The sequence below is a fragment of the Pogona vitticeps genome, chromosome 1 (genome assembly GCF_051106095.1).
Source record: "Pogona vitticeps strain Pit_001003342236 chromosome 1, PviZW2.1, whole genome shotgun sequence".
Taxonomy (NCBI): domain Eukaryota; kingdom Metazoa; phylum Chordata; class Lepidosauria; order Squamata; family Agamidae; genus Pogona; species Pogona vitticeps.
In genome coordinates, this window is record NC_135783.1 from 24,536,941 (window position 1) to 24,560,977 (window position 24,037).

Below are 24,037 nucleotides of genomic sequence, written 5' to 3' on the forward strand. Positions count from 1 at the left end.
CTCTGCAGCAATAGTTAGGTTCCTGTTGCGACAGAACCCTGCACGTAAGGGGCGGAGTAATGGGCATGAAAGGCAGAGCCCTGCCCAGTGGGGCAGAAAATTGACTGATTGTAAATATAGGGTACATTGGTCATCAGTGCCAAATTCTGTGCAGGCTAACTTGGGATAGAAACTTGCCTCTGTTCTGAGGTGTAATTCCCACAAAAGATTAGGCTCCCAAGGTTGCTCTCACTGCACCATGACTGCATCATGCTGCACAGTAGGAATCACCATGGTGGGTTCATGGCAGTGCCTGTGGATAGTGTGGACCTAGTAGGTTTGATTTCTCACAGGTAAGTAATGAAATTTAAGATTACCTTGTGTCTCCCTCCAAAAGGCAGAACAGATGACCTGCCTTGTCTTGCCAGTAAGATCTAAGATACTTTGAAATGCCGATAACACAATAAAAAAAACTTTTTAAAAAGACCATATGTATGTATATGTATTTATGCCTCTTTCACTGTGTATCTTTATTTTCTCTCTGCAGAGCTTGAATACCGTGTGGTAAATGCAGAAATGGCTTTAGATTTAACATTTTCCATACTGTGTGAAATGCTGCAGCAGTGGCAGCAAACTGATGCTGGAGTTACAATCTTATTGGAGTGGTTGTTAGAAAAAGAAGATTTAGGAGAATTAGAGACTACATCCATGGTAACTCTACTGTTCATCTATAATTAGAATCTTTTTGTTCCCAATGTAATCAGTAAGCTTTTACTGGATTTCTTGCTAAACAGTTTTTTTTAAAAGAACATGGATTTACTATAAAATAAATATTGACATTAGCCGTCTTATTTTACATTTTAGGATGAACATAGTGTTGTTATATGCCATCAAGTCATTCCTGACTTGTGTTAACCTTATGAATTGATGACCTCCAGAAGGTTCTGTCATTATCAGACCTACTCAGGGCTTACTGGCTACCAGTGCATTCAAGTTGGGCATGATGGTAGAATCAAGGAATGTAAATGGTATCCAGTTACTGGCAAACAGGAACAAACTAGTTTTTTAGTCCATAGTTATATTTGAACCAGGCCTATACTGTACACATGGTGGCAATAGATCTACTCCACAAAAAAGGTTAACCTATGGTGAATTTCAGGACCTTACTTTGAACACCTCGCCCTCTTTTTGGGTCTGTTGAAATCTACTGTTACAAAAGCATTCCATCCCATGCCTTACAAATGTATTATTGCTATGTTTTCGCAGTGTATAGTACTGTTGGAGGTCTCTCCTAAAAGAATCATCCTTTACTGTCGTGTGAAATCTAATGTATTTGCAGAATCTATGCAGAACCTTTTTCTACCTGATGTCAAACCCAGGGAGTCCTGTAACAAGAGGAGAAAACCTCAGTCTCAAACAGAGAACATAACTTCCTGCTGTGTGTAATGTTTAATGGAGCAGAATACCCTCAGTGGTACCCATTCCAGCAGTCTTTTTCTACATGGGCATTGTAATGGGTGGATAATAACCAGGTCACTGAAATAATCCGTGTGCTTCAATAAGGCTGTGTATGTAATGCCCGGCAGACCTGGATGTCTGGTAGTTAAAATTAATTTAGCTTTTGAATTACTTTGGGTTTAGACAGTCCATAAATACTAGCAACACTAGGAACTAAACTCCTGGTAGGTTTGCAATTCTGAGTAAATATCTGATATTTGAACCTGAGAATATGTGAAAAATATAAGCCAATGGGTTTGTTTTCATTTGATCAACTTGTAATATTCATTTTTTTAAAAAACACCAAACATTCCAAATGCTTTATGATCATGAAGCACAGTCATGCTGATTACATTGGATTGCAAAATAGGTGTGAAACACTGAGGCGTCAGCTGACTTAGCATTATTCTGCCAAGCATACCATTGGACTACTTACGGTTTCCTTTATTTAGAGTTCAGCCTGATATGAAATTCTTCCAGTACAGTAGTTGTTTCAGTTTAACAGAAGCAACTTATGGAGAAGAAGCTCCTAGAACGTTCAGTTACTCTATTTTCTTTATGGAAAATTCAGCATATGTATCTCTCACAGGTAATAATGAATACATTTGTGAATGTCAAGAGAGAAATAATGCATAGAGTCTTACATATGCTTGCCCTGAGTTTGCATTTTAATATAACAGGGTCTACATTTTAGAATGAATGAATAAATAATGGCATGTATTATTCAAACACATTATAAAGCAATTGTCAGTTATTTGAGCCTTGTGCATACCCATACAAAATACACTTATCTCATTTAGGCATATTCCACATTTTAGAAACCATTTTCTAAAGTTGGTACGATAGAGAGCACTGTTTTATAAACACCTTTGCAACCTGACTGGTACAAATAGGTGCAAACATTTCCTTCCTTACTATTCCATGATGTGGCACTTTATTTAGGTTTTAAAAACTGATAGGAGATTCTAAATTTGATGTTGTTTTTTACCACCACCCCCATGGAAACAAAAGCCACATATTCCTTAACAATTAAGCACATGGATAACAGCCTGAAAGTGATAGAAAAGTGATAGAAAAGTATTAGTGGCTAGGCTACATGTCCTCATGACTTCCAAATAACTTTTTCTTAGGCACAGTGAGGGTCCCGTTGGCCCTTCAAGTGTTTTATAACCCCCTTGGCTATGCAGGGTCAGGGTGGTAAAAGGTAGGGTTTCCCTATCCTTGTTCCGAGGGGTGTTTCACATATAATCATTTCTTCTCATGTGCTATTTCTTTGTAACAAAAGTTATGCCACGTCACGTTCATCATGTGAAGAATCATCTAGAAGCCATGTCCTGTCTTAGGGAGCTGGGAATGTTTAGCCTTACAAAAAAGTTAAGAGGGGACATGATAGCCATGTTTAAATATCTGGAGGGATGCCATGTCGAGGAAGGGACACGGAGCAATGGTTTCAAACTACAGGAAAAGAGATTCCACCTGAATCTCAGGAAGAACCTGACAGAGTTGGTTGGCAGTAGAATAAGCTGCCCCAGAGTGTGGTGGAGTCTCATTCTTTGCAGGTTTTTAAGCAGAGGCTAGATGACCATCTGCCAGGAGTGCTTTGATAGAGTTCCTGCATGGCAGGGGGTTGGACTCGATGGCCCCTGTGGTCTCTTCCAACTCTGCGATTCTATGAATCCATGCTTGTCTGTTTGTCTACACAAGTACTGTAGGATTACTGTATCTGCATGATCAGTACCCACGGGTTCACTTTCCTGCTGCCTGAAAATATTAAATAATCCCTCCCTAGAAATACATTTCCAAGGTGTATTACCAGAACTTGCCACTAGAGGGAAGCAGAGACTTTGCTCTTTCTCTATAGTGTTTCTATAGCCAGGCTTTTCAGCATCCATGGGGCAGGGGGCTTAGAACCAATCCTCTGTGAATATCACACTCCTACTGTATCTATATAAAGCTGTATCTGCATATATTTCTGATTTTAACTTTCTTAGATTGATACCCAACATATATTCACGTGGCAGTAAGACCTATTGGCAGAACCCTGTTCTTTTCAAGAGTAACATAACATTACACAGTTGTAAATGTGTGGTTGTTTTCCTCTGGCAAAAAGGATTATGTAAGCCATTTGCATATTGGTTGCATGGTTTCCCTTTTGACCACCTGCACAATGCACTGGCAGGCGTGCTTCATCTAGATCACCTTTGTGTGATTTAGCAATCACAGGCACAAAATTAAGTTACACCTGCATACCTATTCAACAGGATTCCTGCTATTAAGTACAATGAGACACACTTCCAAGTAAATGTGTGTCAGATTGCACTTGTATCTAACATCAGTTAAGTATAGCATTGCATAGCCTTGTTCATCCTATGTCATTGTCAGTGCTCTGATTATTGCTGCTTTTCTTTACTTTCTGTGTAGGTGGGAAATGCTTATGTGTTTGACAAAGGACAAGTAAATTTTTGGGCAGAAGAATTAAAAAAAATGCAGCAGCTCAAGAAACACCTCCTGCTCATGCCAGTGTCTCACATCAGTCCATGTAATCGACGAAAGCTGCATCAGCTGGCGAGATTTGCATCTGATCAAGCTGAGCTTGTGACACAGCGTCTTAGGGAATTGCCTCCTACTCCAGAATTTTCAAAAACTGTAGAATTCACAAAATTAATTATTCAGAATGAAAAAGTATCAGTTTGCCTTCAAATATTAAGTTTGCTGGGAGCTGGGACTGATGTTTACATTAAACAAGAAAAACCTGAAAACCCAACCACTGACAACTTGGTCCCTGTCAGTCATATTTAACCACATGGTGGGCACAAGGATTTGAGCATTTGTTTTGTGTCCATCAGTCTGCAAGGAACTGTTATCAACAAGCATCAGAAACGTCTTTGTTTCTGGATTGACTTAAAATGTAATGCAGAAGATTCCTTCTGTGGGCATGCCTTCTTACTCAGGCCTAGCAAATTTTGTTGCAGCTATTCTAGGATGCAAAACCCATTGTACTGTTGATTTTCCATGCGTCAGGTGCTGGCCACCTGTTGATATGATTTGCTGATTTTACAGGTGTTTTCTGCTGTTACCCAATTCTGCAATGCTTGTCATTTTCCTTGTGTACCAAGATTTGTGCACAAGTAAATTTTCCTAATAATGTCGGTCAAGTTTTAAAATCATCCTAAATGAAGAAAGATATCTTTTATCAATTCCGAAGTGAATTCAGTTTTTAATCATGGTTAAATACAAGAGCTTAATTATTTGGAAGCATTCTTTCCCTCTGTAGCCACAAATACTAGCTTTTCCACATGTAAGTACTTGATTGCCCCTGCTGGTTAAGCGTTCAGCATTAGAATGCTGAAAACACCCACGGTTATGTTTGCTATTCTTCCTTAAATGAGTGTTACAGTGCTCAAAATAAAACATGTCTTTTTACCGAACCATTCAGCTGGTAAAGCTACTATTTACTTGCCAAAAATGAATAAATTCAGCACCAACTTATTCCAGAGGGTTGACTGATAAAACATTATTATTCAATATAGCTTGCATGTTAGAAATGTTGTTTAGAGATAGATACAACCTTAGTTGTTTTCACAACATGTTTTGCTGTTTTTTGCATTAAATGTTTTTGTAACAAGTCAGACTGACTAGATGAAAATATTTTTCACATCTGATGATAAAACACACAGTAAACATAGGAATATAAAACAAATTCATTTTAACAATAGGTGTTCTTTATCTAATATGTGTAGTGGCAAATAACAAAATGCCAGCTCCAGTTACAAAATAGTGAGATATTGCCATGTATCAGTTTACTATAAACCAAAGTGCAGGGTTAACTTCTTTGCATTATTGGCTCAGCTCATATGCAACAACTTCCTGAAATGTAAATCTGTATGGAAATATTCTAAATGTCCCAGTAGGTGGCACCATAATACACATTTTGTTACAGAAGCACTCCATCTGCTTACACCTTAAGCAGAAAAGTATTTTTGTTCTTTAGTAGTTAAGTCGTGTCCGACTCTTCATGACCCCATGGACCAGAGCATGCCAGGCCCTCCTGTCTTCCACTACCTCCTGGAAAAATATTTACATTGAATTAAAAGAAGTTGTATTACCAATGCAACATTTTTATAACTATACAAGGACAGCTCATAAGGAAGCATTGGTCAAACACTGAATATTATAAAGATATTGCACAATCACTGTAACTTCAGTGAATTTGCCCTAATAATTTTCTGCTTAAATTTCCATTTTAATCGCATATATAATAACAAGCGGTGGATGATTGTGACCCTCCAGCTCTCTTTTCAGTTTTGCAATACCTACCCAGCAGTCAGTTAAAAGGAATTATGGGAAATGCAGTCCAAAATAGTTGGGGTATTAATTACTGTGCTTACAGAAACCAAATCAAATAATTCTATAAACTTTACAAAATGTGCAAGAAGGTACAAAGATACTGGTAACTTGTTAATCCAGAAGTAAAAGGAAACATCTGACGCATTAGTTTTACCATATTAGTTAATGTGATTTTATCTGAATGGGCACAAAGTGAAATGATTCAGTTCTACAATGCATAGGAAGAGTTTTGGTGAGAAGTGGCATTTTGCCATATCTTTGTATGTGATCCAATTTTAATTTATACTGTGGGCTTTACATTTTTATATCAGTAGTCTTTGTCTAAACTGTTAATAACTTTTTATTTTTTTAAAAAAACTAGCCCAGAAGCATTACAAATCTCAAGAAATTTAGTTAATTAGTAAACAAGGTAACTTTAAGAAGAAACAATCTTATCGCTTGTCTTGGCTTTAAATGGTGCGGTGCAATATCCCTTAGGTTTATAGACAGCAAATCATTCTGTGTTGTCTTGTATGCATTTCGTCACCATGGGTTACTGTATAACTTTTCAATCAGAAACCTTTATACCTTAAATTGCCTATGTAAAAGAACAAAAGTCTACTACTAAGTAGCTCACTGTGGGGCATTCATTTAATCAGTCGGTTATCTTAAATACTGCTTGTCCAACTGCTTACTCTAGATGAAACTTTGCTTGGCTCGACTTTTTTTTTTAATTAAGGAAGGCGTGTCCCCGAATGGCAATCCACTGTTTAAGGCCAAATTGTTTTCTTCCTTACCGTCCCCTTTAAACATAGCAATGTATAAGGTAACACCATTTAACATGGCTGCAGGTCGACAGGGCTTCAAGGTTGGCCCTTGTAAAACCTCTGGCGGGAGGCGGGCACTAGGGGGCGTCGCCTCCTTCAGCAACTTTTCCAGGCCAGTTTCTCGCCTTGTCACACGTTCTCCCCCCCCCCCCGCCGGACTCGGCCAACAAAGCCGAGAAGGTGAGCTCGACATGGGAGGGGGGGTGAAGGGCGAGGGCTGCTAATTACTCTCTTCCAATCACGGCCTTGGAACAACACAGGGCGCGTTTCCTCCTTCCCTCGCGGGTGGAGGAAGTTTAAACTCTGCCCCCTCTCCCCCCCCCCGCCCAAACACATGCCAAAGCCTGGGACGGCTCTTCCCTCAGCTCTTTTTTTTTTTTTTTTTTGGCTGCCTCCTTAGGAAGGCCTTTCACTCGCTTCTGGAGACCGGGGTCGGGCGGGAGGTGGCAGGGGGAATTTCTCCGTGCACCGCACCGCCCCCCCTCTCTTTAGCAATGGGAACCGCCCCTGCCCTTCCCGTCTACCCGCCGTGACAGGGAGCCCACGGGAGGGGGCGTGGACAGAACCTCCGGCCAGGGGGAGGAGCCAGGCCTGAAGTGTGGGCGGGGCCAGAGAGAGAGACAGAGAGAGAGAGAGAGAGATCGCGCCCCAAACGGACGTGGCGGGAGCGCCTCGCCGGCCCCTTCCTCCGCCAAAGCTGAGCTGAAAGGCCCGAACCGAAAGGAAGGGAAAGAGCGCGGCCCCCTTCGTTCTCTTTTCCCCATTGAGTTGCCCGGCGCTAGGATGGCCTTGTCTTGAGCAACCGCCGCCGCCGCCGCCCCCCCCGTCCCGCTTCCTCTGGAGAACTAGAACGAGAGTGGTCTTAATTGACTAGATATGCGGGATATAAATAAAATTAAAAATTAAAAATAATGAAGGCTTCCCGACCCGGCCCATCCCTTCTGTCTGGGAATCCGTCCCACTTAAGCTCGGGGCAGTTTCACACAAGCAAAGCGCGCGTTCGAGATCGGGGCCTGCTCGGTCCTTGGCCGGGGGTGAGGGAGGCGAGAGTAGAAAACGTTTGAATTGGCCGGTCTTGGCGGGAAAGGGGTGGCCGCGGCGGGAGAGGGAGCGGACAAGAGGGGCCGGTGGGAGAGGAAGCCCGAAGTCAGGCCTGCCGGGCCTGAGGCACTGGCTCCCGAGTAAGCCCCACCGCCTTAAGCGCGGCCTTGCAACTCCTGCGGAGTTCGGCAGGGCTGGCTCTCCTGATCGATCCTCAAATACGGGTTCTTGGGGCGCAAACGCCAAGCGAACTGGCTTGAAACCCTTAATTGGCAAGGGCAACTCATGGAAGGGAGGGGAAATACGAAAGCGGGGCGCGGGGGGGGCGGAGAGCCTGACTGAGCTGCGAGGCCTCCCTCCTCCTCCCTCTGCCTTGGCGGGCGTCCAAGAGGCGAGGGATGGGGCCGGGGCCGGGCGAGCGCTTTCCTTCCCCCCCCCCCCCCCGTCCCGTTCCCCTCCTTCCCAGGCGAGGCGGCGTGCTGTGGCGGGTCGAGCGGGGAGCTCGGGGTTGTGTGTGTCAAAAGACGACGAGCTGGCTCGGCCCATCCTATCACAAGACCTTGAGCGCTTGCCAAGTCTGTGAAGTAGACAGCGGCGGCTACAAGAGCAGGGCGGGCGCTGGGAGGGGAGGGAAGCAGCCACCCCCCCCCAGTCCGCTTTCTTATGGGACCAGCGACGGGGGAGTTAACGCTTTCCCTCGGCTTCCTCTCGCCTCTCTCTCTCCCCACCTCCGCCGTCGCCTTTTCAGTTTTACAAACCTAGCACAGCCCTGCGGGCGACGACGGCGTAGTCCCGCCAGTTTGCACGGGCGAAGCAGAGGCAGCCAACCTTTTGTTTCCAAAACCTGTTGCGTGGCACAAGGTTCCTGGGAGGGAGGGGAGGGAGGCGAGCAAGGAGGGATTGCACGGGCGTCCCAGTTTGCTGGCAGGCCCTTTGATGCCTCCCCTTTCTCGCTACTGCGAACTTCCGAAACAATTCAGCGGGGGTGTGAAACGGGCAGGAAAGTCCCGTGCCACCTTGTGTGTTTACTTGAAAACTTCCGAGCTGTGCAAAGGAGCAGGGCCGGCTGGGTGAAGAAAGGGCGCTGATCCTCTCCACAGACTGGAGGGAAGAAAACTCGTTCTGAGAAGAGAATGTATTCTGCATAGCTTGCCGCCTTACATTGCATGATGAAGCAGGAAAACTGCCTTCGAACGCTTTTGAGGGCAGCTTTGCAACAGACCTATTCGAAAAATTTTGGAAAGTAACAGCCGTGGTATGACACCTCACACATGCTGCAACTCAGCCCTTTCCGAGCTAAGAGAGACGTGTATCCCCTTGACCCCGTGAGGTTTACTCGTGAGTTAAGTGCACAGGATTGCAGCGTCGGTTCAACACGTCCCTTGTAGACGCTCTGGCTTTGCCTGTGCACTGCTCGGTTCAGCAGGTGCTCCGGCAGGGCTGCATTCTTGAGCAAACAGCGCTTGTGCTTTGCCTGTGGTTAACCTCAGGGAAGTTTCTTGCGCACAAGGCGTTGTTGCCACTCTTGGGGAAACTGCCGCGGTTTGTGCTCAGACTTTTGCAGACTGAAATACTCCGTGCAAAGGCTGAGAGGCTGCCCGCCCCTTACTGTACTGGGGTGTGTGTGGAAACAAGCACCACACTGCACATACTGACTGGCAACACTGATAATAAAAGGAACAGTGCCTTCCCTATGCGAAGGGAACCTTTCAACGCGTGCCTAGTACGGCAAGGACTGGGGCGGGGGCGCGGGTTGGGGGAGGAAGGCTGCTTTGCGAGGATCGTGACATTTCCTTTCCGTATCGCCGTCATTGCAAGGAGAGAGCTGCTCTCCATGTAAGCCAAGGAGTCTTCCGTCTGTATGGCACGGTGGAAACTAGCCGGAGAGGCAGACGAGCAAAAGAGAAGCTGGTCTGCACATTCTCAACATGTCCCATTGCACGCCCGTTGCTCCGCTCTCGCCTTTCTCCTTTCCAGATCCACTCTCGCAGCCGCCCCACCTCCATGCTCTCTGGGCCACTGAAAGAAAATTGGCGGCGCCCAATAAGACGGTCCATAGAGGCAAGGGGCGTGACTAGGCTGGGGAGGTGGAGAACCGCAGGGTTCTGTTGCTGGGACACCCCAGCCGGGTCAGCGCTGGGTCCCTCCCCATTGCTGCCCTGGCGTTTATATATGGGGCGTGTACCCCAGCTACAGAGTTTCAGCAGTCTAGATAGCTGCGGCTGACACTTTGGCTAGGTACTCGCTCTCCCACCTCCGCTGGGAAAGCGATTAGAACTATTTCAGATCTTAAGGAATCAACCCTTTCCTATCCAGTCGTGGCTCATCCAAAGCTTCCGAGGAAAGTGGGATCTTTTGGTCCTTCCTGCATTTCCGACCATTACAGGATCTAGAAATGTCTACAACACTGTTATCTGCCTTCTACGACATCGACTTCTTTTGCAAGGTAAGAGGAGAACGAAGTCTTTTTATTTTAGGTAGTTTAAGATAAGTTGTGAAAAGTTTTGGATCCAACCTGTAGATTTGCAGAGAAGGTTCCAAAAGCTGCAGTCCCGCACGCTCTTCTTTTCCTGCCGATTAAACGTTAGGGTAGGGGCTGCCACTTGCTAGGCAACATGCATAAGAAGGAAGCACAAGGGGCTGCTGTGTTCTGCAACAACTTGCAGAGAAAGATGGAACCTTCTGTTTAAGTAACTTTCGTAAGGAACCTGTTGCCTGAGAAAGGGCTGTGTCTGATTCCCCTGAGGAATCTGTATCTGCCTAGATGTAATTGTAATGTTGGGAAGGTGTTTGCAATGACCCTAGTTAAGAGGGGTGTGTTGCAGCGGAGTTTTAGCTCGACTGTAGTTAATGGTGCGGCCCTATTTTTGTACATGTGTGCTTGTTCCAGCGTGGGAGTGCGGTGGGTGTGTTTTTAAACACAGACCTGCTCAAGAAAAAGAGATTATCGAAACTGGACCCGCACTACCGCAGCTCTAGTTGTTGAATGGGGACTTTTTTAAAGTGCAATCCTCACTAACTGGCTGGAGTGGGAGGGGTTTAGACCACCCCCATCGGAGAGCGTTAAATTGCAGGCTAGTTTGGAGCCGGTGGGAGATCTGTGGCCAGGCCCATGGAGAAGCAAAAGAAGCGAGTTAGGAGAGACTCCGGTGGTTCGTGCAAGCGTAGGGGAGCTAGGCGACCAAGAAACCTCTCGCTTTTCCCAGTCACAGTGCACCGTTTCCCCCTTTCTTCTCTTTCCCTCCCTTCTCTGGCCCTCTCAGACCGAGAAATCGTTGAGCAACATGCTGGACAAGAAAGCCGTGGGGAGCCCCGTGGGCACCTCTCCCAGCTCCAACTTTGCGCCGGGCTTCCTGCGGAGACACTCGGCCAGCAACCTGCAGGCTCTGTCCAACGGCAACGCCAAGTTCCCGGGTGGCTCTTCATCCTCTCCCTCGTCCTTCGCCAATCTTAAGGAGCCTGTCCCCGGAGGAGGAGGGAGCAGCAGCCCTACCGTCGCCGTCGCCGCCGCCACCACCGCCTTGCTGAACAAGGAGAACAAGTTCCGAGACCGGTCCTTCAGCGAGAATGGCGAACGGAGCCAACACCTCATGCAGCAGCTTCAGCAGCAGCAAGTGGTGGTGACGGCGGCGGCGGCTTCGGCGGGGAAGGGCGGCGGCGGCAATGGCAATGGCAGCGGAGGAGGGGGCGGCGGCGGCGGCGCGCCCATTAACTCGACGCGCTACAAGACGGAGCTGTGCCGGCCTTTCGAGGAGAGCGGCGCCTGCAAGTACGGCGAGAAGTGCCAGTTCGCCCACGGCTTCCACGAGCTCCGCAGCCTGACGCGCCACCCCAAGTACAAGACGGAGCTCTGCCGCACTTTCCACACCATCGGCTTCTGCCCTTACGGGCCTCGCTGCCACTTCATCCACAACGCCGACGAGCGCCGCCCCGCGCCCGCCAACGGCAGCGCCAACCCTCCGCCCGCCCCTCAGCCTCAGCCGCCGCCGCCCCACAGCAACGGCCACCCGCTTCATCCCCCCCCTCACGCGGGCAGCACCGGCGACCTCCGCGCTTTCGCCCCCTCGGCTCGGGACCACCCGCTGGGAGGCGGCGGCGGCGGCGGCTTCGGGATCCCTCACCCGCGAGGGGGAGGAGACCGGCCCAAACTTCACCACAGCCTCAGCTTCTCCGGCTTTTCCGCCCACCATCACCAACACCACCACCACCATCACGGCGGACCCGCCCTCACGGCTGCTGCCGGCCAGGGCGGGCTGGACGTGGCGGCGGCGGCCGCCTTGCTCCTGGAGAGCCCCGGCGGGCCTCGCACCCCGCCGCCGCCGCCGCCTCCTCCTCAGCCGCCGGCCTCCGGAGGCTCCTATTGCGACGATTTGGTGGCCTCGCCTCCGTGTGCAAACAACGCCTTTGCCTTCTCGGCGGGCCAGGAGCTGGGCAGCCTCATCGCCCCGCTCGCCCTCCACGCCCCGCCGCCTCCCCCGCCGCTGCCTCCTCAGCAGGGCTGCTTCTCCAGTGCGGCCCCTTTTTACCGCTGCCACCAGCAGCAAGGCGGCGGCGTTGGCGTTGGCGGGGGAGGAGGCGGCGGCGGCGGAGGGAGTTGCTGCCCGCCGCCCGGCCCTCCCGCCTCTCCGCCTTTCAGCTTCCAGCCTTTGCGCCGCCTCTCCGAGTCGCCCGTCTTCGATGCTCCTCCCAGCCCTCCCGATTCCCTCTCCGACCGAGAGAGTTACCTGAGCGGCTCGCTCAGCTCGGGCAGCCTCAGCGGGTCGGAGTCTCCCAGCCTGGACTCGGGCCGGCGCCTGCCCATTTTCAGCCGCCTCTCCATCTCCGACGACTGAGGCATGAGAGGAGAAAGTGGGACCAGGAAGGGGGGGGGGAGCGAGGGCTGGCCGGCCTCCTTAAGCTGTCGATCTTTGGGGAGCCCCTTCTTTTGGGGACCCTCAGGGCTGGCAGCCACCCCCACCTCCTTCCCTGTGCTCTAGTTTTCTGCCTTCTCCCCCAGGAGCAGAGACTGCAGCCGCCTGGAAAACTAGCCAAGCTCGCACAGACCCTTCATTGTTGTTGCCTCTTTTTCCCTTGCCTTATAATGTGTATTTTTTTTTGTTGTTTTAAAAAAAAGAGGAAAATCCTTTGATGAGCAGATTCAGAGAAGAGGAAGCAGAAGAAAGGTTTTTATTTTCTATTATCAAGAGATGAACAAAAAAAATCATTTTGCAAAGGGGCAAATGATGTCATCAAGCGAACAATCTTTTTTTTAATATCTAAAGAGACGCTGGAAGGAGGATTTCTTTTTTTTTTCTTTTCCTTTTTATTCTCCCTTTTGGAGACTAGTTTAATGTGCACCAGCAGCAGCAGCCATTCCATTTTCAAGTCTGTATGTGGGGAGGGGATGAGACAAAGGGTAAAGATGAGAGCGTTACCAAACAAATTACCCAATCCTGCTCCCCAGGAATCAACAATCAGTCTGGAGGTCCATGAACTCTGCATTCCAGGTCCCTCCAGATTTATATACAACAATAACAACAAAAAAGTGTAAGGAGTGTGAGATTGTTGTTGTTTTGCCTTTCAATCAAATTTAAAGTAAGTGTACTAAATGTATAAGCTTTTAAAAGAAAAATCCAACCATCCTGCCAAGAATATGCCTTGATAACACTCTAGTTTTTTATATATATCTATATATATTATAACATGCTAAAACTTCCATTCCAAAGTTTAATATTGGTTCCATTGCCACCACTTAGTGGATGTTTGGCTTAGAACAATTTTTGTTGCTTTATTTGGAAGCATTCAACTGAGTTTAGTTTGTAATTGATGGCGAATAACTGCTGATTTTTTAATTTTTTTTAGCTGAGTTGATTGCGCAAGTCACTGCACAACTCAATATGAAACTATTTAACTTATTTATTATCTTGTGAAAAGTATACATTGGTAATTTGTTCATACTGTATTTATCGGGTATGATGAAAAGCAATAGATATATATTCTTTTATTATGTTTAAATTATGATTGCCATTATTAATCGGCAAAATGTGGAGTGTGTTCTTTTCACAGTAATATATGCCTTTTTGTAACTTCACCTGGTTATTTTATTGTAAATGAGTAAAATTCTTAATTTAAGAGATTGTATGTAATATTTATTTCATTAATTTCTTTCCTTGTTTACGTAAATCGAAAGATTGCATTGGATTTTTTTATAGAAATCTGACTCAATGCTGTGGAACTAGTTTTGAGAAATTTCAATGGGTTTTTAGAATGTACAATGTTTGTAACCCGTCCAAACTTAGACCTACTTTGCAATCAGAATTTAAAGTGGGAAACCTAATTCAAAATTATAAAATTAACCAAAAAAGTATTCACGTTGCCTAACTTCACCAATCACACTGTGATAGTCTCAAAAGTATGTAGCAATAAAAGGGTGGGGGGTGGGGTCCCAGTATTACGTTTCATAGTGCCTTCATAAGGGTCCATGCTTGCCTTAAATCTTCCTCAACCAAATAAGTATTTTTCTTAAGGCTTGAGAATTTGAATGTAGGGCTGGGTTTTTAACTACAAGAAGTTGTACCACTCTTTTGTAAGCAAAGAAGCCATCCTTTTGCCACCTTTTGGATCTGAACTTTTTTGCATACATGAGCATATCTTTATTAAAGTTCCAAAATGAGTAACTTCTTTATTGTTTAGAAAGTCAAAAGTTACCCAAAACTTTCCTTGAAAGGTGGATGAACGAGCAGTACCTTTTAAAAATGTACATAGGTACAGGTTCAGCACTATGTACTCTTTGGACTACTTTAACAGAAGTATGTTTTGAATGTAACTAGAAAATGAGTCAACTTGAGTTGTAATATATTTTGGAGAGTCAGTTCACTACATATTTGGAGTGTGAGACTGTAAACTTTGTACTGTAAATGTTTTGTAGTTCTCCCAATAAAAAAATTTGAGGAAAAAAAATCCCAAGCTATTAAAGCCATGTCTGCAAGGTGGTGCTTCTTTATTAGCTTTCCCCTATCAGTATGGTGTCTAGCTACAGATTAACCTGGCTTTGAACTGCAAAATTGCTCCATTCCTGCAGAAATACCTTGGGAGGCAGCCAAAACCAATAAACTGTTCCAGAAGGTTCCAAAGTACTATTGCAAAAACCACACACAGTCTTGTATGCATCAGCTGAGGGGAGGGGAAGGGAAGGTGCCTTTTCTTGGTGATCTTCACAGCTGTTCATTAAAATAAGTATATAGTCATGAGCTCAGTAATATAAAAAGCCAGTAGAGCTTTATTTACGCACAGCACTATAAATTTTTGTGCAGACTGGAAGATAAATTATGCTAGCAGATTTGGAGGAAATGGTAATGAGGGACAGCAAAGGAACAGAAACTAATAGCTGGTTGTTCCAAATCTGGGTTGGTTAAAAGTCTGGGCCACTGAAAAGTAACAAAGGGAGTGTTCCAGATTTTTTTTATGTAGCTCAATAGTGCATCTATTAAAAATGCATTTCATTAGGGGGAAGGGCCCAGCATGGGTTGATACTTATGCCTTCTGGGTACATCGTTTTCGCAGTACCACTTAAGATCTACTGGTTCTTGTAAACCAAAGAATAAAACTCCACTTAGAAAGTCTGTGAAAAAGTATTCCAGTGTATAGAAAACTAGCACATGTAAGAGCAGAATAACACCTGGGTTTCCATGTGACAGGACTACATACCATCAGGCAAGCCCTTTTAAAAATGGATTCAATTTTGGCCCATGTGATTCTTTGTGAAACCTGACTCCTTTTGCAAACTCTTCAGAGCTGTTGGTCTTCAAACATGACAGTTTTTAAAGATTTTTACAATGCATTTATATTTTGAGAGTATCCCCTCTATGTTGCTTTTTCTGCTATCAGAATGCATTCTATAAATAATAGCTAGAATTCAGTGTTGCTACCATAAAGCAACAAAGCTTGGGCTGAGTTTCAGTATTGAGTTTAATGTTAGCTCAGCCGTGAAACACACACTGGAAAAGCCTTTGAAAATAGTTATTCCTACTGGGGTCTTGGTGGCTTTGAGGCTCTAGTTTGTGTAGATTCACATGAGTTAAACCGTAATTTCTATAAAGGTTTTGCTAGTAGATAAAAGACCTTGCCAGGAAAACATTTGCATTTGAGTCCAATTTAAGAGTAATTATCAGATTTTAGAAGTAAGCATTCTAGTTTGTAACTCTGCTATTAATGTTCACCAAGTACTGCCTTACTGGCTCATTTCTCTCCACCCACCTGTTAACAGTAAATTTGTGTGATCTGTGGCTTACTATGTTTGAATACAGTCAGCTGTATGTTGTATCCAGGTTACTGCCTGACAGTCCTCAAAGCCTTCTAGTTTTATTGATTACTAGAGGAGCTGGGAAGGGGGTCTTGTGTTTGCATTCACCTTAATTCAGCTCTAAACCATTAGATGGATCTGCATTCTGGAGTCAAGAATGTGTACTTTTCCTCCATCCTGTATATTATACTCTAATATATAATAAAGCTGAGCATTTGTAAAATTCTTTCAACAGATGCAAGACAGCCACTGTGGTGTAGAGGTTAGAGGAGGGACTAGAAGTTGAGAGAGCTTGGTTCAGATTCCTTTGAAATGCAGTGGTGGGTTTGGACCAGGCACACACATTCATCCTGGCCACATTCATCCTGGAGTCTTGTGAATATAAACCTGGGAAGACACATACACCACATTGATCTTATCGGAGGAAATGCAAGATATAGATGATAATGGGTGTGAAACCAAGCCATCTAACAGGCTTTTCAGGTAGGATAGAATTATTCCTACGTGTACTGTGGAGCAAAAGGTAAAAGGTGATCGTTTCCCTCTAGCCTTTTGGTAAGTGCATGGAAAAGCTCAGATTCGAGGGGTGGGGTGGGGTGGACTGGTAAATTAATAGCCTGGCTTTTTAAACAGAGCTACACTTCTTTAAAGAGTTTTTAAAAATTGGTCCTAAAAATATAGAAGGGCAGAAACAAAGCCCCAAAGTGTCTTCCTTTTCCTTACTCCTTTCCAATCCTTTATTCATTAACAAGCTCAAGGAGTGAGTCATAGCAACAGTCCAGGCATTTCCTGATTGGGGTATGAAGCCTGAAAAGCAGCTGTTTTCATATTACACCCCTTTCGTCTACTGTCTTGCTATTTTTGTGGTGTGTGGCAAAAAGATTGCCTTGAGTGGTTAGCTGTAACATGCTGCAAATGTATTCTAGAACCAATTATTAGAATTTAACTCCTCCTTTCTTGTCCATAATATTTGCACGAACCATTAACTTTTGAAAAAAACAGTGAAGCTGGTAAAACACACATTTTCCCTTAAAGTCAGAGGCAGTATCGACTTTTCTCAGTGTTTGGAGCACTTCTGCATCATCTGGTGAAAGGATAATGTCACTTTTGTGAAAATGATATTTCGGAAAGGATACAGGATTCTTCCATAGCTGCCTGTGAATTGTTAATGTGTGTCCTTTGCCTACAAAAGCATGGAATAGCAGACACATGAATTTTTATAAAGCCTACAATAACCAGAGCTATGGAATTGCAGTTCAAAATAGTAATGATTTGAAGCTCCTGAAAAATAGTTCTTTTCACTCTCTAGTTACATTTAGTAGCATTAAGAAGAACTATTGTCCCATTCTGTCTATGTGCAGGTAAAGGTTCCCCTTGACATTTAGACCAGTCTAGGGCGTGGTGGAGCTGGGACAAGCAATGGGAACTCACTCCATCACGTGGATTCGATTTTACGACTGCTGGTCTTCTGACCTTGCAGCACAGAGGTTTCTGCAGTTTAACCTTCAGCGCCACCACGTCCCTGTGAGGTAATGACTACTAAACAGATATTATGCATATTACAAATACCACAATTTGTCATATTGGGGTAGGAGGTGGGTATGTAGGATCTGCTCTCTGGAGAATGGCTGAAGCCCAGAGGGGGTATCAAAGCCCAGCAAATATAACCAAGGGGCTTATGCATGGATTTTAATGTTAGATACAACATCCAGTCGCCTCTGGAACTGTTAAAAGAGTATGGTTACGTTGCTGAAACTATGGCAGAAAAAAAGCAGTTTGTGGTTGTTGCCTTTTCCAGAAATTGGAATGTTTTTGTTCCAGTAGAACTTTTTATGATCTCCCATAATGGGTATCTATGGGAAAAGTTGCAGGACATCCATGGATATTATGTACACAGCACAAAAGAATCAGAGGGAGACTAAGCCAATTCAGGGGCAAGGATCATGTATGTACATTGCGCAAACCCACAGGCACTTATCTTTGAAAGTGTAGCCAGTGGAGGAAGAAACTAACCTGGAGCCTGAAATAATTATAATTCCTTTACTCCTTAAGAGAAAGTAATTCTGCCACTGAGGACACAGTTGTAATGAGAAGGAAACCTAATGCTCACCATCTTCCTTGTCTGAAGCTCATTAACTATGTCTTGCTTCATAAAACCAACAAAGAATCTTGTAGTATATTAAAAACATAACTACTTTTATAAGCTTTTATTTTATTTTTTTCCCCAGTCAAGAAGCACTTCCTGAGATTCTTTGTTAGCTGCTAAGGTGCCACAAGACTCTTTGTTGCTTCTGCTGCAACAGAATAGAGACCAAAACAACGACACAGCTATTCCTATGAAAAATCTCTTGCTTTTCTTTCATTCAGCGCAAGGCAAGTTTTATCTTAACCAGTTTCCCATCCCACTGACTGAACAAACAAACTTCACAGGAGATCTTACCTGCTCTAACAAGAGGTGTTTTCATTTTCACACTGAACATACCTACCTCCTGGGGATCAGCACGGTTACTTTACTGCAAGGTAATGTGGTGAAGTTGCCTTGGCAGCACTTGTCATTAAAAAAAGCTATAGCAGCATAATGAAGGACAAATGCAGTATGTAAGGGTGATCAGCTGATCTGGTTTGTTCTACAGAGCATCCTTCGCTGGCTGAAGGTCTCTGGTCCAACCCCATGCCTCGGTTTAAAAAAGAATCAGGTAACAGGTGATGAAGAAAGACCACTTTCTCAGACCCTGGGAAGCTACCATCAATCAGATAATACCAGCTGGTTTGACCCTGTATACATCTAAGTCTGCATGTAATTGGCTGTGTTGGTGAGAGGACTCTGGACATTTCCCATTTCCTACTTTTCAGAGATTGGAAATATATGTCAGGTTTTGGACTACAATTTCCAGAATGCCTCCAATCAGCAGAGCACTTTTCAAAAAGTAGCTTTTTCAAGCATTGGGATGTTGCTTCTTGTGGAGAGAGGTTTGGAGCTAAATGGGAAAGCCTGGTTTCCACGTGTACTGTGTTTCAGGGAGTCTCTGTGGCTACTTGGAAGTTTATCAGAAGTTCCTTAGAACAGTGGTCCCAAACCTTGGGCCTCCAGATGTTCTTGGACTTCAACTCCCAGAAATCCTGGCCAGCAGGTGAAGGCTTCTGGGAGTTGTAGTCCAAGAATATCTGGAGGCCCAAGGTTGGGGACCAGTAGTGCTGAGCAGGTCTTAGAAGACCAGTAGTGGTGAGCGGGCTTCCTAGAAGGGTGGGTGTCTCCTAGCTCACACAACCTCTAGGACAAGAGTTCCCAACCTTAGGCAACCCAGGTGTTCTGGGGCTGCAACTCCCAGGAACACCAGCAAACACAGCTGGTGTTTCTGGGAGTTGCAGTCCAAGAACACCTGGGTTACCCAAAATTGGGAACCACTACTGATCATCGAAACTACCAATATGAATTTGAACCAACTCCAGGAGGCAGTGGAGGACGGGGGCCTGGCGTGCTCTGGTTCATGGGGTCATGAAGAGTCGGACATGACTAAACAACAACAACTTGAAGAAAATGTTCATTGTGTTCATGCATGGAAGTGAACAGAGGGGGTATCAAAGCCTACTGAGGTTTCTTTGTGTATGTGTGTTTTGTGAACTGGGGAAGGTAGGCAAGGTCTTCTGACCTTTAGTAGTTTTAAAAATGGCAAGGACCAGCAAAAGAAGTTGTTCACCATCAGTGATTGTACACTAACTGCTTTTCTCTCAGCATTCCTCACCTTAAACAATATACATCATAGAACAATGAAGTTGGAAGGGGCCTAAAAAGCCATCAGATCCAACCCCCTGCCAGGTGGTTGTCTAAATTTCTCTTGAATGCCTCTGGTGTTGGAGCACTCACCACCTCTTGAGGTAATTGGTTCCTTTGGCATACTGCTCTAACAGAAAGTTTTTCCTGATATTCAACCAAAATTTGGTTTCTTGTAACTTGAGCCCATTGTTGCATGTCCTGCAGTCTGAGTTGATTGAGAACACATCCTGTCCCTCGTCTGTATTACAGTCTTTCAGGTATTTGAGAAGTGTTATTACATCTCCCCTCATTTTTCTTTTCTCAAGGCAATTATTTCAGCCTTTCCTCATAGGGCTTGGTTTCCAGCTCCCTTATCATCCTTTTGCCCTCCTCCGAACTTGTTCCAATTTGTCCGTATCCTTGAAGCGCAGTGTCCAGTACTGGACACAGTACTCAAGACGAGGCCTAACCAGTGCCGAATAGAGGAGAATTAGTGCCTCATGGGATCTGGAGACTATACTTCCACTAATACAGTCTAAAAATAGCATTTGCCTTTTTTGTAGCCACATCACACTGTCAGGTCATATTCAGCTTGTGATCTACGACAATTCCAAGATCCTTCTCGCTCATAGTATTGCTGATCCAGCTATCCCCCATTTTGTAACTGTGTGTTTGGTTTCTTTTTCCTAAGTGCAGTACTTTGCATTTATCCATACTGAATTTCAGTGGACTCTTTATAACTAAATCTTTGTGCACCTGTGAAAATTCCTTGAACGACAGTTTTTACATCCCATCGTATGGCCCATGAGGTATAGTGCATCCCTTAACTGTATATTAAGCCTCCTTGTGTGAACCACCTAGAGACCCATTTTTGAGAGAAAGGAGGAATATACTGTAAACCCAGTGAATGGACAATTGGCTCATACTTACAAGTTATCATTTTGGATTTGTCTCCATCCTCTCCCTTTTTGACCTTTTCTTTATTTGGTAGACCTCAGCGTTGTCAGTAGATCCTGAAAATGTTAAGTCTACCTCTCTGCTCTGAAGTGTATTCTCAGTTTACAGAGACTTAAATGATTTAAAAGCCTGGCCAGTGTTCTGCATAAACTGAGTGTCCACACAGGACCATTTCTCAGAAACCTCGGGAGTAAGGAAGCTGGACATAAAGAGGTTTTACAACATTGAAGTAAATATGGGGGTGAGAAAATTAAAAAGCAACTACTGGTATTTCTGTGGATAAAAGGAGCCGAGAAACGCTTCTGCCTAAAACTGTGAAGACTTGCCCTCTGCTAATTGATTTAATGGGCTTGATTTAAAAATAGGAGTGGGGGCCTTCTTAGGATACAAAACATTCTGAGGGCATTTACAAGCTGAAAAGCAATGCAACAAAATAATTCAGTACAAGCCCTCAAGAGTAATAAAACAAACATCCCATCCCCAAATGTAACTAAAATTAAAAACAAAACAAAACTGCAGTCTAAAAGCATCACCAGTCTTTGAAAACTTGCACACAAGCAAACACTACTCGGGAGAAGGCCAATAAAAACAAAGGAGTCTTCAGAATTTTCCTGAAGCCTGTAGGAAAGGAAAGGGTGGACATCTTCAGGGGAGCAGGATGATGAAATGAAGCCTGATGTGGAATGAGCAGCTCCTGGAAACCAGGTCTAGAATTCCAGAATGAGAAAGTACTTTTTTTTTAGTTGCCCTTTAAGCAGTGGGCTGTTCCCCCAAGAATGAAGTGCTTCTGTAAGTGTTTCAGTGCCTCTTCAATGGGAGTTAAATATTCTGGCTGTTCATTTCTATTCTGCAAAGTAAAGAAGTATCTATTTCACTGTATTCTAGTTCTTGTTTTTGCTTGGTGGAGGGAGTGTAATTTGCATTATTTTAGACTGTTTTAAAATGCCATTTTTGGAGAAGTATGTTCAACTTCCTTTTTCAAGAAAGCATGAAAGAAGCAGAAGTTAACATACTGTCATTCTCCTTTAAAATGTCTCCTTAAAAACACACCCAGACCCCTGTATATACAGCTGATTGTATCTGCAGCCAAACCTCATGGTGTACAAACATTATGACTTTGTGTTTTGCCTAATCTCACACTTTGGCCAGACTTTGTACTGAACCTGTATTACTGTGTTCTGTCTTAAGTGCTGAAATGCTGGAATGCAACACCTCTGTTACATCTTGCTGAACTATTTGGGAATTGCAGAACTGGGTCCAAAAGCTATTGCGACGTTGCTTGCCTTTAGGGTTCTGTCCAGACATTTTACAGTGTATAACAGGGGTGGGCAATTAATTTCTATAGGGGGCCACATGAAAAATCTGAACTGTGTTTGGGGGCCGAACCAACTTTACTTAAAAATAAAAGATAAGCAACTGATCAACTTTAGACAAAAAGCTATAAATGGTTTTGATGTTCAACCTGCTCAGTGAGAGAAATCCAGTCTGTCTTGGGCTTGAACAAGTGCATGAACACCGGACCAGAGCGACGACCAACCAGACAGGAGTGGATCGCGGGCCGTATGTGGCCCTCGGGCCGCACTTTGCCCAGGTCTGGTGTATAAGGATGGTTGCAATGTTACTGTAACTGGTTGCCTGTATCTCTAATACAGTTTCAGGGCACCGTTATATATAGACTTGATTCGTGAAGTGGTAAAGTTTTATCTTACCAATTTTGAAATTTGAATAGACTTCTGGTTACTTTGTTCAGAGAGTATTTATTTGTTTATTTGTTTATATTATTATAGTATGTTTCTTCCTCTTAAAACTTTAGTAAAACACAAAGGGCATGATTTTTTTAAACAAAAACCCAGCATACAAGGACAGCTATGCAGTAGCTTCCCCACCACCACTATGCTTAATGTGATTGGTCACACAATTGGTTGTGTGACCAATTGTGCAACCAGCGCGTGACCAACTGCACAAAGGAGAGCCACCTGGAGGCAGAAACTACAGGATTGCCCTTTTACAGTCATCTAAGCCAATAGGATTCTGGCCAAAACATTATGGCAAAAGCTAAGGGTGTAGATTTTGAATTTTTTAGATTGCAGATCCTATAATGATCCTGTCTGGGCGTCTACCCAGACCTTACAGACCACTAAATTATGCTCGGAGAGAAGGCTTAGAAGGCAGGATTCATGCCTTGGACTGGCCTAACTTTCAGCAGCCAAAAAAGGTATGAAGTTACCTCTTGCCAAGTTACGATTCTAAAGTAACTGATTTAAACAATCCCTTAATAGAAAAGGAATTAGTTGCAAATAATTTGTTGTTTTGTAAGTAGTCACTTCCAAGCTCTATTGCAGAGGTGAAAACACTGGAGGCTTATAAACCCTGTGGACAGGCATTTCTTGCTCTTGTTTAGAGTAACAGAGAAAGGGGAAGTAGCACAGTGCTTTGCTGACTAGGCCTGCCCTTGATGGCATCTGCATTGTATAACCCTGTTCCCTGGTTTTTGGGCATAACGCACAAACACATGCTGCCCCATTGTATATATTCTGGCGTGAGGGTCTGTGGGACAATCACTATGTCCTGAATGGAGTAGTCAGCACTGCCCAACTCTCTGCTTCTGCATAGCACCACGTGATGGCACTAACAGTTAGACTTGTATCTCTGCTCCCTGGCCCCCCAGCACACACTATACGTACAAGCAAAGCAAGGCATGCTGCTTATATACTGCCCCATAGCGCTCAATCACTCTCTAGATATTTTACAATTTAATTATCCAGACATTGGCCTTCCCTGTGCAGCAAGCTGGGTACTCAATTTACCAATTTTGGAAGGAGGGAAGGCTGAGTGAACCTTGAGCTGGCTTGGATTGAACCTGGGTTGTGAGCAGAGTTTTGTCTGCAGTTTAACCACAGTGCCACGGGACTCCTATATATGCTTCTAAAACATCAGAAATCCTCCCATGGCAGGATTTACTTCTGTTCTAATACTGCCAGTAGGAGTGGAGGTCCTGAGGTCACATTTGCAATTGCCCTTTTAAGCTCAGACCACAGGAATTTTTGTGTTAAGACAGCAGATGGCCAGAAGTAACATTCTTACCCCCATGGGAAATAGTTAGTACTTGTGATGTTACGCAAGACTTCAGCCGCTATGTTGTTAGACAGTGGTTTTTTTTCCAGAACTGAGATTTCTAAAGGGCCTTTCACGCCATGTGGAAGTAACACCCACTTGGTTTATTTCAAGTGACTGTTCTGATGCATCCTGTGATCTGGGTCATACAAACCACCATGGCTGTGAGCTGGAACCACGTGGTTCTAACACATGCAAACCAACATTGTTTGGCTTGATCAAACACTGATATGCTCAGGGAAGGAAAATATTATTTTACAC

The 24,037-nt window shown here is 44.6% G+C and overlaps 2 protein-coding genes and 1 long non-coding RNA gene across 4 annotated transcripts in view; 2 read left to right on the forward strand and 1 right to left on the reverse strand.

Moving 5' to 3' along the window:
* THADA (THADA armadillo repeat containing) overlaps positions 1 to 5,105 on the forward strand; it is a 191,766-nt gene extending 186,661 nt beyond the window's left edge. For both annotated transcript variants that reach the window (XR_013540295.1, XM_072989544.2), the window contains 2 exons: positions 527 to 690; positions 3,898 to 5,105. Coding sequence is in view for 1 of the 2 variants with exons in the window: in XM_072989544.2 (XP_072845645.2) it covers positions 527 to 690; positions 3,898 to 4,275 (542 nt within the window). In the remaining variant the exon portion in view is untranslated. The remainder of the gene's footprint in view (positions 1 to 526; positions 691 to 3,897) is intronic.
* A 332-nt stretch (positions 5,106 to 5,437) lies between these two features.
* LOC144585756 (uncharacterized) lies at positions 5,438 to 8,527 on the reverse strand. The gene is made up of 2 exons (XR_013540296.1): positions 8,429 to 8,527; positions 5,438 to 5,541 (listed from the first exon to the last, which is right to left on the reverse strand). It is a non-coding gene; the product is annotated as an uncharacterized LOC144585756 (long non-coding RNA).
* A 1,270-nt stretch (positions 8,528 to 9,797) lies between these two features.
* ZFP36L2 (ZFP36 like 2 zinc finger CCCH-type) lies at positions 9,798 to 14,624 on the forward strand. Its single transcript, XM_072989555.2, has 2 exons — positions 9,798 to 10,116; positions 10,934 to 14,624. Exons 1-2 carry the CDS (start codon positions 10,066 to 10,068, stop codon positions 12,500 to 12,502), a joined length of 1,620 nt encoding a protein of 539 aa, XP_072845656.2. The 5' UTR covers positions 9,798 to 10,065; the 3' UTR covers positions 12,503 to 14,624.
* The last annotated feature ends 9,413 nt before the right edge of the window (positions 14,625 to 24,037 follow it).